Below are 20,810 nucleotides of genomic sequence, written 5' to 3' on the forward strand. Positions count from 1 at the left end.
TACATTTCATCTGGAGTTCATAACAAATCCGGTCTGAAAAGTCTATTAATGGAAGCACGTCAGTAACCTGGCACCTTTAATTGTAAGGCATGTCATTAGCCCACACGGCACAGCGTATTTATACCTTCTCCTGGCTGGTGGGGAGACGGTGTGTGATGGCGGCATGACATGCCTACAGGCTTGCAGCCAGTAATTATTTGCATCTACAGGTGTCTGCTTCAGATACTAATAATTTGCAGCAATCACTCGGAGCTTTCTGATTCACTGTCATGCAGGTAAATATCTCAGCTTCTAATGATAGCTATCGCATTAACAGAAATCCACCCAAGTGCCAATTTGCGGCACCTGGAAGATGTCGTGGCCAACTGCGATCTGTCTCGTCTGCAGCTTCAATCACCACCAGGAGTAAGCGAGTGACTGGAAAACAGCATGCAGGAAGGGGAAAATATGGACTGAGAAACTGTGAGAGTTTGCTGAAGTACATGACTGTAGCAAAAGCCTGGATGAGACCGTCAATATTGTGACGCACCATGCTGAAGGCTGGATCGGAGTTAAAAGAACAGAGAAGTTGTTTCATGCTTTACACAGAGGAATCCGGGTATGAAACGTATCTGCATCCATTAACACAGGATCTTTACCAACTGTGAGCGACTTTTGAACCTTAAATGGTAAAGCTGGAAGGAAAAAAAAAAAAAGAAAAACATGCACAAGACGTGATGGAATAAACACGACAAATCAAAGTTGAAAGCAAGAGTTTTTTTTTAAAAACCCCACAAAGCTGATCAGCTGTGTACCACAAACAGTTTCATACTCATGCTTGAACTTTTCATATTTTAATCTCAATACAAAAACAAACTTGAACGTTTTTTGAGGATGTCACTGGGTTTGATTAAAATAGTAGTGCATGACTTTTTGAAGAGGAAGGAAAAAAGGAATAAGGTTTTCAAACGCGCCGCATGTTTCCTGCCTTCCTCGTCAACACTTCAGAGTCCTAGATGCAGCTGCAGGTCTTATGGGGTTTGTCTCCAGCAGCTTTCCACATCTACTGTACTTCTTTGTAAAGAAGTTAAAAGTCTCATAATCAGATTTAGATTCAGCCTATTCCAAAACATTGTGTAATGCAGGTTTTTTTTTCTTATTACCTTTTTTGCAAAAAGGTTTTTTTTAACCATTTATCATTTCTCTTCCATGTTCATGCACTACTTTATGTTGGCATATCACAAACCCCCACCTCAGAAAAACCAGTGAAAGTTTGTGTTTGTGGCAAAAAAAAAATATGAATAAGAAAGGTTTTGCAAGACACTACAGCACTCTTCATAGTCATCTACAAAATCAATGGAGAATTTATGCAAAGTAAAAGCTGAAAAACCAAATCATGCCAACAGCTGTACAAGGACATGCTTCTGTCGTGCCCCTCTGACGCCAAAACTTCAGAGCGGCGTGTTGGTCTGAGGGAGCAGCATCTTCACATTAAAGAAAGGGTTACTGTACCACGCTGTGTCAGTGAAGTAGTGCACTAGATGCTCCACTCCTAGCCAAAGGCGTTATGCAATGAGGAGGCAAAGGCAGAGGAGAACGAATGAGAAGGGTTCAATCACATTCAGATTTTTTGAGAGACAGAGAGTGTAGACTTGAGAGGAGGATGGGGTTTTGAAGACAGGCAGCGTGGATAAAAATAGCTGCAGGTTAAAGAGAAAGAAGTACGTATTTATTTTATTATTTTATTTATTTATCTTTTTTTTACTGTGCTGGATATGTTTTTCCCAGAAGTAAAACAAAGCTTCAAAACAAGGTCATGTGTTAGGTGAAAAAAACAAACCCTTGCAATGTCAAGTATAGTTAGGATTTTCCTAATTAACGTCAATGTCTAATTCTATAATCTGAAAATAAAAACCTCCACTGGCAAAATATTCTGTTTTTTTTTTTCTCAAAAAAAAAAAAAAATCACTGTTCACTGCTACTAGACTGGCAGTTAATAGCACCTTCATTGAAAACTGTGATATATTTATGTATGTAAAAAAAGAAATAAATAAACATTGAAATAACTTAATTGTGCTGAAATAAATGTACCTTGGCTACATTTTTTTCCCCCACATTCCTTATCAATAAAAGGCCGAGTCCTGGGGAGACACACAACAAGAAAGCAGCGTGGATTCCTTTATTCTTCCCTTTGTGTTTTTCACTCACATGTGCATTTTCAGAGGGCTATTCACCTATTCTTATTGTTCTTTGCCTACCTTGTCTACCCGCTAACACGTCTCCACTGCACTCACAAAAGCTTTGTTGTTATGCCCAATAAGTTGAGACGGTTGTGACAGCAATCTCAACATTTCTTCAGTCTTGTCATTTTTAATAAAGTCCTACTGGTTTACTTTCAGGTTTGTGTTTGCAGCAAAGAGTGTGTTGTGTGTTTTACTCTTCAAGGGCTGACTATACATTGCCTGAATGGTGAGCTGGTATTTTATTCATGGTCATCATATATTGAAACTATCCCTGCTGTAAGCTGGAGTTGATGTATTATCACTAAATTAACAACTACGTGCGTGCTTTGAAAGTCGACAAAAAGACAAAAGAAAAAGAAATCAATAGTAGAGGTGCACCAATTTGGATCATTCTACTCATCTCTACTCAGTAAAGTGTTCAGTTGTTGACTGATTTGTTTGAGATCTAGACTTTAAAAACAGTATTCCATATATTTTGTTGCATTTCTGAAGGTACTATTGTTTTAAAACGGAGAACAGAGAGAAAGGAGAACAATCAGAGTTTAGCATATTTATCAAATAAATTATTTAGCACTAAAAACATCAGTCTGTCGATAATCCCTCAAGAATGTGTATACCCTTACCTCAAATCTAGCTTGTTCCATGACAGAGTTTAAAAGCTCAGAAGGACAAAAGTGAGTAATTTTGGTCTGCTAAGTTTAGCTTTCTCTCGCTCTCTCGCAGCCCGAGAGGTCTGGAGTTCTCTTTTCGAAAAATATTCTCACTTATTTCCTCCAATCTTATTTTTGAACACCTCATCTGTACTAAAAGGAGCTAAGTTTGACTCTTCTTCACTCAGCAACAACAGTGGCCACAATGAAGATCACAGTTTTCACAAAGCAAAATAAAAACAATAAAAACAAACAGTTTTTGTTCCCATTGTGTGTCTTTTCCATTTGTTTAATTACTTGCTTATTCTTTTATTTGTGCATTACTTTTTTTTTTCCAGTTTTCATGTAATGTACTCTCCGGTAAAATCTGGTTAGAGCAAAATGTGCCTGTAGCTGTGAAACACATCCCTTAAAAAACACAATAAATACGCAATTGACTGAAAATCTGGTTGAGTTTTTTTTGAACACATGCATTTTGTTATAGAATGTTAGAGAAGCAGAAAATGTTAGTAACTCACTGTGTCTGCGCTGGGGCATGCTGGTACGGATCAAGCCCTGCTGCTGTGCATGCCAAGGGGACAGCAAGGGGTTGGGCAGCACACCCTGTGCAGAGCAAAGACACAAAGGACAAAAAGTAATGCATACCCAAGCACACACACACACACGCACACCGAAAGTCCTGCTCAAAGAAGTAATTGACCCTTTGCACAAGACGTCATGCACTTCAGAAAGCAGCCCACTCCGCTTTTACGATCACAGCCTACGTGTGAATGAATTCCTGCAAAATTGGTCAAAAAAACCAGATGGTAGCCTAAAATCGCTTTCATTTAGTTGATTTCGCAGTGAAAATTATCATAGGGTGCTGCGGCTGAACAAACACACAAGGTTGCAAAGCAAACTTGTCATTGTAGCCTTTTCCGTTTGATGAGAAAATAAGATTGAGATGGATAGCAGCAATCATTCATAAGGACTGGCAGCCCTTGGTGTATATGCGGATTTGCAGCGAACACTTCTAACAAGGTAAAAAGATTAACATTCATATACTTCAAAAGAAAGAAAGATTAGTGAGATGCAAATATTGCCATTTAGAGAAGGTTTGCGCGTCTGATCATGGAGAAAAATGTCCCGCTGTCATGTAGCCAACACTTTGTATGATTTTAAATCTGCTCTGTTGTAAGATGAAGTGCCGTTTATGACATATAAATGTGGCCTGAATTCAGAAAACGAAAAAAAAAAGTTGCTGATTTGATCAAATCAATAGACCTGGAGAAGCTATGAGTCGGTTCTAAGTAGTATCTCCAACATTTGGAAATACGATTGTCTATGAATCCCACCTAGATGTGCTATGTCCACAGATTAGTTATTTTGACATGGACACATAGAAGCCATGGCTATATTGGCATAAACAACTTGGGAAAACTTCACTTCCTACATCTGTCATATCCCCACAATGGGATTTGGTGGCATAGTTGTGTAAAAGGTCGATAGTGAAGCACCAAGGCATCATTAGCAAGTATGATCTGTCCTATTAGCACATTGCACAAAAACAAAGTTGCATGCAAACCTTCATTCTGCAAAGCAAAGACCGATACATCATGTGAGGCCACTTTAAAATTTTATTTCTTAGCATAACTTGATTATGTTATCTGAACTTTTGTTGTTCTTTGCAGGGAAATCACCAACACACAAAAAAGAAATACCTATGCAGGACACATCCAAGTGTAGGAAGAGTATATTTAATAAAACAATTTCTCGGCATTATTCTATAAGGGCAGTATGTCCAAGAAGCAAGAACAAGAAAAGGAGGATCTATGCTTCTCATGGTTTCTCTCTTCCCAATTTATTCAAGACATTCTGTAACTGTAAACACTCTGCTAAGTCCGCACCAATAATAGCTTTTCTCCCTCTCAATAACACCTTGCATCCTGATCACCTTGCATCTCCCTATTAGTAATGCAGTGATTTTGTTTCCTCACTATTCATCTTATCGCAGTGTAACGTGTTTGCATCTTACCTATGGAGCTACAGCAAGTGTGGCGCACCACCAGAAATAGGTGCATTAGAAACGATGTGACAGAGTGCAGCCCTGACTCTGCATAATGCATGATGTGATGCATAGCGCTGAAGCTATGCGTGTGGTAATAAGCATAGCAGCAGCAGCGGCAGAAGGGACAGTCCAGTCATGGAGGCTGTTCATCTCTGGCTGTATCGACTAGAAAGGTTCTCTGTAACAACACAGATCAGTCCAGCCTGACTCTGGGCTTTACTGGCACGCATGGTTGCTGTTCCCTAAAGTTTAGGCTTTTCTGCTTAGATCAGAGAGTTACACATTTTTTTATGTCGGGATTGACTTTGCTGTTTGGATCCGAGAGAGGTGTTGGGATAATATTCAGCGAGAAATAAATTCATTTATTCAATGATGTATGAGGGGGACGGGGGGAGGGGAGGGGGGGGGGGATGTTCTCTCAAGAAGTTTTGACTCGAGATAGCATAAGATCTCAGCCAGGCTTCACTTCAAAGTACATATGAATCCTCTGTGTTGAGTTGGCCATGTTTTCACTGTTTGCACATAACTTATCTAAAACCTTTTTTTTTTTTTTTTTTTTTTTTAGATCCTCCAAGTTGAGGTGATCATATTATAAAGGCACAGAATACCACCCTGTTACTGAAAAAAAAGTCTACAGCAATAACATAGTGGCCATCTTTTGATGTCAACACGGCCCTGACCATTGAGGTGCAGACTTTACTAGACTCCTGAAGATGCAGATTCTGGCAACATGTTATGAGCAGAAATAATGCTGCAGCCAGTGGAAAGACATGACGGTCCATCACATCGCACAACTATGCCACCGAGTTATAATGTTGGACATTTAAAGGCCAAGTCAACAACTCAGACATGTTGAACGACTTAAACCTGTCTTTAACCATAATAATAAAATTCCTATGGTGCAAATGCTCTGCTACGAGGCTTTGGTAGGTAAACTAAACTCCACATACACGGTACGTTTCAAGGTTTTGAGAATATTATCCTGGTGCCATTTGCGTGTTTCTAGCAATGTAGTTTCCAAGCTTTTTTCTGAATTCATGTTGGGGAGATTTAAAAACACAAACTATCGGATTGTTGCTTCCCTCTCGTCTATGCAGAGAGCCGCCTCTTGAAATAATGTTGTAACACACACAAACTATATATTTGACACATCAACACAAAAGCAGGGGGAAAAAAATAAAAAATCATCTCCCTTGCAGGTACAGTCGACACCATTATGGAGGCCTCCCAGTGTGACTATTGTAGGAGGAGGATGATGTTTCTGTCGCAGGCCTTTATTAAACACCAACAACAGCTTCAGCAGGAGGTCCTGGCAGGAACTTCACTTCAAGGCTTCATTTGCAGAGGACCAGGCAAAGAGAACAAAAGAGTAAGTTTGAGGGCTTATGAACAATCCTGACAGCATCGAGCACATTTCACAGAACTGTGCAGCAGTTCAGCCAGCCTTTTTTTTTTTTTTTGCATTTTCCATCAATATAAATGCTCCCAGATGAAGGGCTGAGAGAGCATTGCGAGGGCAGTGTGACAAAAAGGGGAATATTGAAGTTATTCTTTTGATATGCCATTAGTAAAATGCATCAGACCTTTGTGTGGCTGAGCCTTGACAGCACAGCTGAACTATGGCATTGGCACAAAGGGGGCGGCCTTAATAAATCTGGTATTCCACTTTACTTAACTTAGTGCCAGAACACCTACTGTATTAGCTGAATTTGGCTGTCAAAATTCAAAGATTTTCCTGCAAATGTATTTTAACTCCATTTTTCTTTTTTACCATTACAACCACAAACTGCAATCTATCAACAGTGAAGTAAGTAAAATAAGGGAATACTTGTTTTTCAACTTTTTTTTTTTATTAATCAATGATCAAACAGCATAAAGATCAAAGGGCACAGCACAGAGGTCAGGGGTGATTCTGAAGATACGATAAGCAGGGTCGGGGTATACAAGAACATTTCAAGAGAGTTTCTGAGATAACCGGAAAGAATGTGAGATAACTGCAAATGTACCAAGACACGGATGTCCACCAACACTGACCAGTGGTGGTGCAGGCGTAGAGCGCAACCCCAATGAGGAGGCCTTAGTCCTCGACGTGGCTGTTGCAGGTTCGGTTCCTGACCTGATGAAATTGTGCTGCATATCTTCCCCTCCTCTCTCATTACACACTTTCCTTTCTGACCACTCTCAAATTAAGGCCACTAGAGTCAACAAAGCCTTTCAAAAAAAAGAAAACATTGATTGGTAAATGGGAGCTACTAGCTGTGTACTCTACAAACTCAGCCTTCATGAAAGAGTGGTAAGCCATGTAGCGTATGTACAAAACCCTATGTGAAGCTGAAAACTGTGTGCCGGACACCCTCAATAAAACGTTTCCACTCTGAAACATAGTGTTGGCAGCGTCATGCTACAGGGAGGCTTTTGCAGAAGGTGGGTAAAGTTGATGAATGGAGCCAAATACAATCTTACAAGAAAACCTTAAAGACCTGAGCCGGACCACGACCTAAACAGGCAGAGCTACAATAATTGGGCTCAGATTGAAGCACAATAACGTGTTAAAATAACGGTTCATGTCTAGACGCTAAACATTTAGTGCGTCTGCGCCAACATTTAATTTCTGAAAATCTGAGTGACAGAGCTTTTGACACTGTTGTTATAAGCTGACAAATGTGAAAAAGTTCAACACATATCGACACTTTAGCGAGCCACCGATAAAAAGTTAAACGATTACCAGTTTTAATGCTCCAAACACGGTTTTGCAACAATATCATTCCATTTCTGCAGTAGAGAACTGTACTCTATGCAACACCTGCCACTTAAAAATTGCCGGCTACTTAAATCAGTAACGGTCTACATGCATTTGAATGCAACGCTGATAATTGTTATAGCTTTAACTGGTAATCTCATCCTATGCAAAGTCCATGAAGACATAACACAACAGGTGAACCAACATGTGAAATGTGTTACAGGTCCAGACCACCTGTTCAGTTTCTCCTCATATAAGGATTACACATGAAAAAAAAAAAGAAAAATAAGTTCAGCACACCACAAAGGCAGCCTCCAGCTGCCACCTCCAGTGTTTAATCTATGCCTGCAGTAGATTGTTGGCTTGGTGTTTTAGCTCTCTTACTCTCACTTTTAAGATGTGTTAGTCAGCCTCTTGTGTTCCTTAAGCGGATAGTGTGAAAGTAGGACGAGAATTAAAAAGCCAAGTAAAAGTTCCCATCCGTTATCTACCATATACCTACTTCCTTGACAACACGCCGTCTCTAACAGCCTTTATTCTGCCTGTTTGGCTCCTCTAATCCGCCGAGCTTTACGTATCAGGCTATTATAAATACTTTAGGTCTGACCACAGTGACTCACTTCACTGACTTTAGCAATTAAATCCTCACCTATCAAACGCCGAGCACGCACAAGACGGGGTGCATTTGCGGCCGTCTGGCTGCAAACGCGAGAGCAGAAATAACAACAGGATCCGGGAGGGGAGAACCTTCCACCTACAGCTAAACACTGATCATTCTCCGCACTTTTCTCGCTGCCGGTGACGGAAAATTGATCCAATTACGGCGAAAGTTAAGAATTCGAGAGGGGAAACAATCTCGGGCCAAAAAGCGGGGAGACGCGCAGACAAGCAGGGGAAATCACTGAAGCAAGCGAGCCACAGAGCGAGGGAGCAGAAGTGACAAAAAAAAAAGGCACTGGGAAAGCTCTGAGAAGAGAGGAGGATGTTTGAGAAGCAAAGAGGGAGTGGGAGGGTGGCTGTAATTATCCTCTCTGTCTGCCACTGATGTAACACTGCTTATTCCGCTGCCTTTTGTTTCATAGCGGCTGCTAATCTGCATCTTTGTTTATCTGGGTTATAAGCAAGGTCATCTCTCCAGTCCTCATTCGGCTGAACTCATTGTTCAGTCACATTCACCGAGCGTGCTCCCCACTCAACACTCAAGCACAAGAGATGTGTGTGTGCGTGTGTGTGTGGCACATCCTGCTCTCGTACTTGCACACAGGCCAAAGAAACGCAGGCAGACAAACACAAAGCTGTGCGCCTTTTCTATTGTGGCAAATGTGAAATGACTAAAAATGATACCCACCCAGGTTTTAGTCGCTGCAGAAGAAAAAGACGGCAGGGAAAGCATTATTATCTTTTTTTTTTTTTTTTGTTTGTGCTGCTGTGATTCCTCCGGGGAGCTGCTCACACAGATTATTGCTGTACAAGTGACATTTAAGTGGTTTCTAATGTGACGCATGGTGTGTGATGAGCTGCAACAAGCTTGACCGATATCGTGCGCATCTCGTACATTGACATGCAACTCTTTCCATTTTAGTAAGTATCTTTTCTTTTCTCCCCATATTTCTTGGAAGAATGCAACTTAGATTGCATGCAGATGATCATAAAATGCTGCATTGCATGATTCCAAACATACTCGGCCAGTCCTTCAAATAGAATATAAAACCAAAATCAAAATCATTTATAAAAGGTAATCCATTTCTCTAACTTGATTCAAAACATGAAACTCATATTATATGAACTCCTTAGATGCAAAATGAAGTAGTGTAGGAATTGGCTTATGTTAATTTTGATTATTGCAGCTTATAATTTATGAAGACCCTAAATTCTGTTTCTCAGAAAACTTTAATTTTACATAAGACTCCCCGCGGACGTTTAGAGACATTTACAGATTCTGAAAGTGTGAAGTCTTAGCTTTGTAATCATTTCAAACACATAGACAAAAACAATAATATGTGGCCATTTGAATTTTGGCACTTTGCAAATTAGATTAATGAGAAAATAGGCCTCAAAGTTCCACCCGATGAACTACTTGGGGGTGTTCACAAAGGCTGCTTTTGTGCAATAATGTGCAATAACCCCGCCCTCCAGCACTGACTATCAACAAATACTGGAGAGGTGCGGAGACAAAAGTGATATTTGTCTGGCTCATCTAGTTGGAAATATATATTTTTAAAAGCTTTCCACTTTTGTTCCATTTTCCGAGGCTGTGAGCTTCTGTCTTGTTTTGCCTTTTGCCATGGTTTCGTCTGTGAACCCTGAACTTTCATCGACTTGACAGTTCCCTGCCAGACCGTCATTGAGACCATCAATAAAGATTAATGCTAAAGAAGAGGGCTGTGTTCAAACCTATAACTGGGAAGTACACAAATTAAATTACTCGAGCCGCAGGGACAGCCACAGCCTCGAGACGACTGCGAAACAAAGTCCGTTCAACTCTTTTGGGGAAAATTCACAAGACTTGGACGGTTGCTGGAGTCAGAGAAATGACTCTACAACTTTCACTGAGTAAACCCACTCCTAGATAAAACACTTCTGAAACTATCAGAAGTGCCATATGGCTTGAGGAGAAAAAGGACTTGACTATTGTTCCTCCTTTTAGAAAACGGTAATCCAGAGTCTGGAGGAAAAGTGAAGGAATCCAGCGAATCCAAGCAGCTTGAGGTCTAGTGCCAGGTCGTCCGAGCGAGGGGCTATTTTGGCTTGTTGTGCTTCCGGTGTGCTTGTTATATCGCTGAGAATACGTGCAAACAACGTCTAAATGGCTAGGAGTCTTCTGGGTTTAAATTGGTATGTATTTGCTTTGACAGCTTTCTCTGCAGGATTTTATTAAATGTATTAAAAGCCTAAACAAAAGCCTGTTCCAGCTGACTTTGACAAGCATATTAAATACAGCAGAGTGAGCTGGACGAAAACCCAGAAACACTTAATTACTCACACATGGTCTCTTAAAGATGAGCTGTACAACTGCATAATTCATGGCGCACAAATAACACCAAGACACAGGGCTTTTGAGTTCTATTGTCTCACTAGACAAATTTAATGACTATTCTATTTTAAATACAAATTAAACACCTCTCCTCGTCTGCCTCTGTGGCATTCTGTCAGTCCTCCGTCATCTGTGTGTTTTGAAAAAATAAATAAATGAAAAATAAAAAAATAAAAAAAAACCTGCTGCTGTATTCAGTTCTGTTAGAAATTACAATTCCGACTAAACACCTGACATTTTACCTTTATGGAAATAAACCGAACTTTGTGGAAGTATCAGCTAAAACGTGAAAACTGTTGTCTTTGTTGTCAAAACCATCCTAAGGCAGGTGACATCTTCTTTTAATGTATTTACATGCATGTTTCCCTGCCACCCAAATTACCGTTCCTCCTGCAGAAGCAAACACCTCTCTCTCTCCAGGAGAGCAGTGAAGCCTGCGAAAAGCCGTTTAGGAAGAGTCAACAAAGAGTGTGAGGTGCACCGAGCCTCTAAATTCTCCAGATATCCATCGGGCCCAGATAATATCAGCGGAAAGCGAGCGCAATTTACAGAGACCCCATGACACAAGATACAGAGGCAAAAGGATTTACTGCAAAGATGCCGGTTGAATTCAGGGATTCCAGAAATCTTAGTGCACGTTTTGACCTCTCCAACACTGATGAGGCAGATACAGACATGTACAACACTGCTGACATCTCTATGGGTAAATAAAGGCATAAAATAACACCATATTTAATTGGAATAATATGCTCTCTCAAAAATGTTGAAAAAAATCTAGGAAAAAATGCTACAATACCAAAATCTTTGCACCAGCGACATCAATATTCATATTTCACACCAAACCCACCCATAGTGTCTGTGGGTCAATCTTAGTTTTGCTTGACTTAAGAACACGATTCAAGTTAAAGTCTCAGTAGCATTTAACAGGCCTTATTAGCTTAAACTTGCTACGTATGAACAGAAAATTGTTTTTCTTTTAATTCCTCCCAAACAACTGGACTCTGTGGCAATTTTCAAAAATGAAAGACTCTTCATATTTTGTTTACCATCCTGCTTGCTGTCTGTGCTAAAAGTTAAATGAGCTTCGACACATACCATATTCAAATTGAAGGGAAATTGAAAATTACCGATTACAAAAGCAGTAGTTTGTAGGAATTGTGACCAACTATAAAATGTCATTTTAAACAAATAAAATATGCGTAAGGTGCACTTATTTTAAAGGGATTGCTAAGCGTACACATAATTTCACCTCAAGTGTTTTTGTTCAATTAATTTTTTTCACTACATTACTTAACTCAAAGTGAGAGTTTCATTTTTTCCCCTTAATTCTTCACTGTGAGATTATGCCTGATAGAAAAATGATTTTAGTTTTAGGTCTGTGACTGGTCTTTTATCTCTTCTCTTTTTTCTTTTTTTTTTCAACATGGCATCCAACAACATGGCACAAAAGCAAAACTAGAAGCAAAAAAAATGGTTTTGAAAAGTAAAAGATAAAAAAAAAAATTATGTTTTTAATAATATCAAAATGAATTCAGTGATGGGAGGAATACCAAAGCCAAGCTTGATTCTGATGTTTGTGAAATGCAGAGCTCTTGTACAGATCAACTATTACTGCTTTTTTTTTTATTTTTTATTCAGTAGTCTCTTTTCTTTTTACTTGCTACAGCGTTCCAAAAGGTTCGCAGAGAGCCTTTCAGAGCAATAGTAAGCTCCGACAAAGAACATGTTGAATGAATTTTGTTTTACTGAGTTATTATGTGCCAGGTAGCACAGGTCAGACACAGATGCTCTCACTACAGAGATGAATATCGTCGAGCATAGAGCCCTGCTATAATAGTTGCCATGGAAACTTTTAAACCATAATCTGCTATTGCTATCAAGATTACTTTGTACTGTAGATGGTAATATACCTTGTGTCTACGTGTAGTAAATCAAAACAAAGATTTTCCCACCGCGGAGAACGGCTCTAATAGCGCGTTGCAATCGGAAAGACAAATAAGGTAATTTTCCGTTTTAAACCATTATTGTCCTTAAATATAAAATCTAAACATGACATGGTTCTCTGTGTGTGCGTTCCACCCTTTTAGCTGGGAGCGGATCAATTAGTGTACTGTTAGCTAATCATGCTGCCTGTGGCTCTTCTGCTGTAAAATCAATAAGTGGCTGAAAACCTGTGTGCCGCCGAGCAAAACGCTGCAAACGGAAAACACGTACATGAACATTTCTCTGGTTTCCCTCTCGTTCCATTCCTGTGCTCCCTGCCGTCTTTCTTTATCACTCAAACATTAACAAGCTGAACTGGATTTGGGTGGTTTTACAGTAAGAGACACTGTGACAAGCAAACAGACGGTTTAATAAACAGGGGAGGGGAGACCCAGGACAGTGATTTACCTCCCTGGCAGGTCTTTCCAGTGGTGGGTGACTGGAGAGGCACTCCACTGATTAATGCACTGCATGGTTGCAGTCAGTCACCAGTCTGAGGATACTTTTTTTTTTTTTTTGACATGATAATCTGTTAATTTAATCACAGAATCACTGCAGCAGTGTTGTCAAATACTTGCTAAAATAGCAATCATTGAGCCTTTATCCACATGAAGCCACTTGATTTCATTTCAAATTCAACTTTCCGCGATGAAGAATTTGACTGAACGATGTTTAGACTCACAGGGTGACTCGGTGTTCTCCAATACGTCTGGGTGGCTTTGTCGTACTGCTGCATCCGTTTGTCCATCTGTCTTTCGTTGTGCTGTAACGAAGCGGACGTCCTCCGATGGCGGCACCGACATCTAACTTGCTGACCTTCGTATGGCTAAAACGTAGGGAGGGAAATAGAGAAAGTTGTGCTCAATTTGTGACAGACTGGCTCAAGAAACATGAGACACTTTGGTGTATAGTAATAGACAAAGGCTCTGAATTATACAGACTGAAATATATAAACACATGTCAATGTCATGTGGCAAGCGGCAGTGAGACCACATGCTTTGTAGTTATAAGTGTGTACAGCCATGATTCTGGTTAAATTTTTCAACATCCGTCTATTATCAAAACAAACTGGTTGACTTCCTGGTATGGTACGTACATTTTTTTTTTTTTTACTAGTCTGACATCAAGGTTATTCCACACATCTTTATAGTAAAAAACATTTCTTATATTTGTTTGGGGTTACTGTCTGTTATGTCCAGTTTGATCGATTTAGCAGTTGATTCGAGTTGAAGTTGAAAAATATTGAATTTCCTGATCTTGCTGATGCCACTGGTGCAGTTCTCTTAGATTTGAAAACTTCACATTGAATCCTACAAAAAACTTTTAAAAATACCCCTCAATCTTTCTCTCATCAGACCGTAAAGGCCTTTAGCCTGCAGATTTCAGTCATGTTTGAAGGTGATGATTGGGTGCCCGTCTATGTCACGATTCACTAAAAGCTCCCGTCACAGTGGACAGCAGTTTTTGTTCCAGCATCTTGAAGTTCCTGATCAGCTTGAGCCACAGTGAGCTTTGGGTTGGTTCTCATCATTTAAGCTGATTTCCTTTCATCCGAGTGAAATGGTTTGGGTCAGATGGTTAAAAGTTTGACAGGTTTTTCAATAGAACAATAATCTCAAACTAGAAAATTCCTGAAGAAATTTAACCGGGGCCTGCCAACGTGTGCCCGTCGGTTTGGACCCAGCGTTCTGATGCTAAAAAAATTAGCATCAATGCTAAGCTTAACTAAAAAATTAAAAAGTAGCATGTGAAAAATCACAAGAATGTTGACTAACATGGACTTGCACCATCTGGTATGTTAAAATTAGTGCATAAGCTAAAATTAACCAAAATGCTAATGTTGGCCTAAATGCTGCCAGTAGCATGTGGAGCACCACTAGCATGTTTTAATTTCACTTGCTCCATTCAGTATACTAAATATGTCTAATTATTAAGAAAATTAGCTAATAGCTAATTTTAGGAAAAATGCTAATGCTAATGAACTGCCTTGCTGCACAAGTGCACTAGAGGGGGGCAGTGAAATGCTAATGTTTGTGCTAATGTTAATGAACTGCCTTGCTACAGTCCTCCTCTGTAATAATTGAGTGTTCCACCATGTTGTAGTTCTGACCTTCTGCTCTGCCCTCTGTATTAAAATGTTCTGCCATGTTTAGAACTACAGAGTCTTTGTAGTCCAAACCAGCAGCTCTGCCTTCTCTGTATTCTGTTGCTATAGTGATTAATCCTCTGTTAACTGTCATGTGTGTGTGAGACAGAGAGGTGGAGAAAGATTCCCATCTTTATGAGACACCCAGTCAGTTTTGATGAAAAAAGCAGTCCAAACAACTGCTTCCCGTTCAGGATCCGTAAGGCCGATCTGAAAACCGTTTGAAGCGTATGAGAGGGCTATTTGTCATCTCCAATAGTCCCGCGACTCATATCTGTAGCTCACTCACAGAAATAGCAGCAATGAGAGAAAAATGGTGTGCGCTCAGTTCTGAAATTTTTCAGAAAAGTCTGAAAATGAATGGACGAGAGCCTGACACTGTCGCATGATTTCACTCTGAAGCACCTTGACAGAAAACTGTCAGCCCTAGAGAAATTTTCAAAACATTTTACGGGAGCAAGCATGCATATCAATGTCATGACTGACTTTCATATCAATAGAGCAATTTTTGCAGCCATGAGAGCGATTTCAAAATTATTTTGGGGTCAAAAATCCACTCCGTTACTCACTCTAAAGGAGCGGCAGTTTGTGTCAGTTACACTCTTCTTTCCGGCAGTTGGAAATTTCGCTCGTTTTTCGCTTTTTACGTCGCCATCATAACTCTGATCCCCAATAAAAATGATAGCTCCAATCTCAGCATCGAGCCATGTGTTTTGATACCTTTTTTGTGAGTGTGCACGCAGCGGTACGAGCTGCATTAACGGTAATGGAAGAAGAAGTTATAACTAGAACATTTATGATGAAATTTAAACGGGGCCTGCCTGTAAAAAGTCTAGAACAGGTAGGAGGAATGAGGCAGAAACAAATCTGTGCTTCACTAATCCTCCTGGAATCTGTTCTGGTTAAATAGTTAACATTTCCAAACAGCGCCATATCTGATCTTTCTTCAAAATAATCATTGTGTCCACGTTATTTTATTTGGCATCCTAGACAATATACTTATTCCTGTAATAAACAGTTTTAGATCCTTTAATGCAAAGGTGCAGCTTATGTCACACACTTAAGTCTCAGAATAACCCCCATCTGCTACTGCATAAAGAACATACAATATATTTGGGGAGGGGGGGTATGTACACCAACATTTTCACAGAAGGACACAGTATAGCTAAACAGATTCGACTAATGTAACGAAAAAACAATCTGAACAACATGTCAATATTACTTTCCAACAACTTCCAGAACCGTTTTATTTCAAAGCTGATAACTGACGGTGTATTAAGCAATCTGTACATATAAACAGATCGCAATTCATCTCCTGTACAGTAGGTTTATACCTCAGCTAACTAGAACCGCCATCGCTCTTTTTCTCCCGGCGCCCGTTAGTTCAGTTGCTATGACCACGGTAAATAAAACACAAAAGGAAAAGGATTAACGGAGTGTTCCGCCATGTCTGTAGTTCTAAAGAGCAGCTCAGGGGCAGACGAAAGTCTACGTCTATTTTGAGTGGAACTGTTTTGTGTCAGACTTTTGTTTTGAGTTGAATTTGGCTCGTTTTGTGTTAATTATGTCGCCACAGTTACTCGAAATGCCAACAAAAGCAATAGATCCCCTCATGGGATCGAGCTGCATGTTTTGATATATATATTGTGAAGGGGGCACGCAGCGGTACGAGCCACATTGACGGTACTAAGAAGAGGCCGTTATTTTGAGGTGTAGAACAATAGGTGCCTGCCTATGCATTACATGGGAGGCACCTATTGTTAATGCCTGGAGGCTAACCACTTAAAACGAAACACTTCTGACAAGTGTAAGAGTTGACTATCCAGACTGAATTATGCCATGATCAATGCAATAAACGTGTGCATGTCTTTATTTGAGCCCGTTGCAAACCTGCATGGGTCAGCCAGAACTGCACTGAACTCAAGCTTGTGCACCTAATTCTTTTCTCAAATTGATTTGAAGTATTAATTCTAGAGAAAGAACTGTTAAACTGCATCATTAAAAGCCTAAAGACAACATAAGCAGATGATGCAAGTATGTAAGCTTCTAGCAGGCGCCAGTATAAATAGTAAGCCCACCATGAAATATTGATATATGCTGAGGAAAATAGCAGGTGTAGTCGTTTATCAAGTAAAGATCTAGATGAAAAATGAATGCTGACTGGAGGTAAATGTTGCTTAAACTTATTTCAAACCAAAGTGAGCCATTATTGAGATAATATTACCATTTCTTTGGTTAGTGTAATAGATTTTTAAAGCATGTATTTCAAAGATAAACAGTACAATACAATATACAATCACTTTCAAACATTAACATATTTGTCAGAGACCCCTGACAACCTCTCCATGAACTCTCTGCGTCAATATAACAAACTACTGCTAAGATTATGTACATTACATAAAGACACTCATTTTAAAAAATTGTCTCATTTTTTTTGTATTTATATTTGACATAATTTATATGTTTTATCACACTAAACTGTAACTGATCCCAGTAAAAGGCCTCATTTTATTACACCCCATCTGTCTCACACTAAAATAAAAATACATTGATTTAATTTGATTTATATATATATTTTTATCATGTATCAGAATATATTTATGGTCTTCTGAGATACTATTTCAGACTTCAGATACAGAATCAGCTCACTGCGGAAGAAAGCCAGGAGTCAGCAGATTATTTAAGCTTTGATGAGAATTTAAGGACATGATTGGAAATTCAACGTGAGCCATCCCAGGTTCAAAGAGAAACGATTACATGATAATTTAGATATAATAAGTAAAAAGATTGGGGGAACCACTGGCTAAAACCCGAGGCTGCTTTTGGTCAAGTGGGACTTTAATAGCATTTTTCAGTTTCTAATAGCTCTGCTTTTCTCTCACATTTTTCAATCTCGGCCCTCCAAGTACACATACAATTTGGTCTAAAAAAAATAAAAAATAAAAAATACATCTTGCTGTAACGCACACCTCCATTTTTTATTTTTATTTTTTCCTTTCTCCATTATGTTGCATTCAGTCAGCTGTTACCGGCTTCAGCCTCTTAACAGTTTCAAACAGCACACCAATTTCAGAACAAACACCCAGACATTGACTCACTGATTCAGGTGGAATCATCAGCCTTCATGGACTCAAAAACAATCCTGCTGGAATTGCTAGTTTCTCTCACTCAGCCTGCACCCTAAAACTCTTTCGCCCTGTCGTTTGGCTCTTTTTGCCCCTCCTGTTCATGAGTCTGTTGTTATGTGTAAAGAAATCAGAGCGGGAAAAAAATAACACCCAAGTTTTTTTCACCTAAGTTTGGATTCCCTCAAGAAAAGAAACCTCAGTCAGTAAAGTGAATTTTCCTTTGTTTTCTCTTTTCACTCTAACAACTTTTAAACTCATTAAAGCCAGCCAGAGAGCAAAAAAAAAAAAAAAAAAGTGTTCATTTGTCTCTTTGATTGTTGGAAGTTAAGGGTGTAACAATATTGTGCAGACTGAAGAGCTCTGGGTGGTTGTTAATCCTAATTGGCCAGACAGCATGTTACAGATAAGCTGGTGGATAGGTCCTTGCTTTGACATTTTGGTATTTCTCACTGTGGCAGTGATTTGAATAATGTCAGCCATGCATATGATGATTTTTTTTCTTTTCTTTCTTTTTTTTTATTGGCTAACGAGAGAACACTAATGAATGTTAGAGTGGAAATGGAGCCAGTCAAAATCAAACGGAATAGATGTTGTTTGAAGGCTTGAGCAACAGTGCATGTAGGGCTGGAGCAAAATAGCCATCAATTTAACCCCCCCCCCCCCCCCCACACACACACACACACACAAAATGAGCAGCGTCACTACATGACTTCTCTATCCGTTTGGCAGCTTAGCAGCAGCAGCGCTGTCACACTGGATGATGTAATCAAAGTATTGTCTGTAATATGCTCCTTTTGCACAATCCAAGCAGCATAAACTGTGCTGACTAGGAGCATTTCAATGGCACAGATCTCAAAGACACACTAACAGGAAGGAACTGAACAGATGACGGAGAAACAAAGTGCTTGCAGCACATGAGCTAGATAATAATAATAATAAAAAAAGTGTGAGTTTTTACACTCTGTGTTCTAATGACATTAAAAGTATATATGTTTTCAAAATCTTTTTGTGTCTTTCCATAAAAATAAAATAGTCGGTCATGCAGAGGTAATTTAGAATGTTTATCAAATGTTGACTTGGATATATATATATATATATATATATATATATATATATATATATATATATATATAGGAACATCTATCAAAATTATGAGTTTATATTCAGTTTTGTCCTGTCGTAGCCAAAACTTTTAATGCATTTTATGTGGTAGACCAATACAAACTACAGCAGAATCAAGTAAACCATAACAAAAAAAAGGAAATGGGTTTGACTTTTTTAAAATTCTTTTTTACAAACAAAATTTTGAAAAATGTGAAAGCCATTTGCTTTCCAACATCCTAACTCCAATACCTCTAAATATAAGCAGCGTTCTGATGCTGACTTTCTTTCAAAAGTGACTTAATCTGGAAACAGAGACTATCTTTGTGTGATTTGACCTCAGCAAAATCCAGCTGTTCTGTAAAAGCCTCAGATGTTTTGTAGAGAACATAAGTCAACAACAATTTGTGAAGTTCAAAGCAGGGTTAGGTTATAAATCAATGTGCCAAGCTTTGAATATCTCATAAAGCAATCCTCTGTCAATTATCAAAAAAATTGACAGAAAATTGGATTGTGTGCACACTTAACACACTTAGCAAAGCATGGCATTCACCTAAACTGACAGGGCAGACAAGAGAAAGCAGACAAAAGGCTTATTGTAACTTTGGAGGTCTGGTGGAAGAGCACGTCGACAAAACGACCATTAACGCTGCTCTCTGCAAATATTTTCTGAATGGAGGCGCAGCAAGAAGAAAGCCATTGTTAAACGAAAGTCTCGAGAAGTTTCCCAGAACATAGCACGACAAATAGCTTTTCAGCCACCACGCAGAAGCCTTCCTGCCCCGAACATATGCTACTGTGAAACACGGTGACGGGCTCATGTGGCGGAAAATGAGACAAAACTGCTAAACTGCTATTTCGACAATCGATTCTGTCAACAGTTTTATAACAATAGTATTCATCGTGTCGAATATCTCTCCAGATTTTCCGCAGTTTTTGCTTCGTGGATGATGAAGACTGCTGCACTTTGCTCCCATGCAGACATTCACAAAGTGGAGCTCCTCTCTCCATCTTAACTACTGAAAGATGAAGTCCATCACACCTTTCATTTCTTATTGGACTTGATTAGGAAGCTGAGTACAATTTCCTCAAAACATTCTGGCTATTTAGTTTTAGACTTTATTCCAGCCTGGAAAAAAAAAACATTAGAGTACATTATGAGTATATGTATCAATTCTGTTCATACCAACTCACCATTTGAGTGCACTGCTGCTGCTGCTGCTGATGTTGTAGCTGTTGGCACTGCAGAGTGAGCAGAGCTATAGTCTTGTCTCTACCCCTCAGCTCCTCCCTGAGCACCTGCACTTCCTTAATCAGAGCCTCCATCTGAAAGCACAGACATATACAGCATGAAGTACTACTAGCAGACAATATTAGATGGAGGGGGGAAAACATTGTACATTGATTTGTATTTGGTGCAAAAACATTGCAAAAAACCTCAAGTTTCTTTACCTGTGACACAGCGGTATCGTCTTCCGTCTGCTCACAAACATCTGCTGGAGACCCTGTTTCTTCAAGCTTGAAACAGAAGAAACACACGCACACACAGAGGGGGGCAAACAAACAGATGCGGAGAACAAAGTGAGCTGAATCAATTGCTTCAGGCATGCCTCAAAAGCAATATTTCACAGCCGTGAAAGAACCCCATTCTTCCGCACAGACTCTCCTCTGACCCCGATCTGCCAGCCAACGGTGCTGCAAACCAAAGGCACAGTATGGGATCGAATATTCAACATATTTATTTTATTGAATCCAAAAG

At 39.5% G+C, this 20,810-nt stretch overlaps 1 protein-coding gene across 2 annotated transcripts in view; it reads right to left on the minus strand.

Annotated features, from left to right (window-relative positions):
- ccser2a (coiled-coil serine-rich protein 2a) overlaps window positions 1-20,810 on the minus strand; it is a 63,041-nt gene that overhangs the window by 9,770 nt on the left and 32,461 nt on the right. The window contains exons 7-10 of one of the 2 annotated variants that reach the window (XM_088013517.1): window positions 20,504-20,569; window positions 20,246-20,377; window positions 13,359-13,502; window positions 3,391-3,475 (exon numbers count right to left, since the gene is read on the minus strand). In XM_088013517.1, the coding sequence (XP_087869643.1) occupies window positions 3,391-3,475; window positions 13,359-13,502; window positions 20,246-20,377; window positions 20,504-20,569 (427 nt within the window). The remainder of the gene's footprint in view (window positions 1-3,390; window positions 3,476-13,358; window positions 13,503-20,245; window positions 20,378-20,503; window positions 20,570-20,810) is intronic. The other variant, XM_088013516.1, reaches the window with a different exon arrangement.

Source organism: Poecilia mexicana, unplaced genomic scaffold, assembly GCF_051168715.1.
Source record: "Poecilia mexicana isolate PSO_F unplaced genomic scaffold, ASM5116871v1 scaffold_15, whole genome shotgun sequence".
NCBI lineage: Eukaryota > Metazoa > Chordata > Actinopteri > Cyprinodontiformes > Poeciliidae > Poecilia > Poecilia mexicana.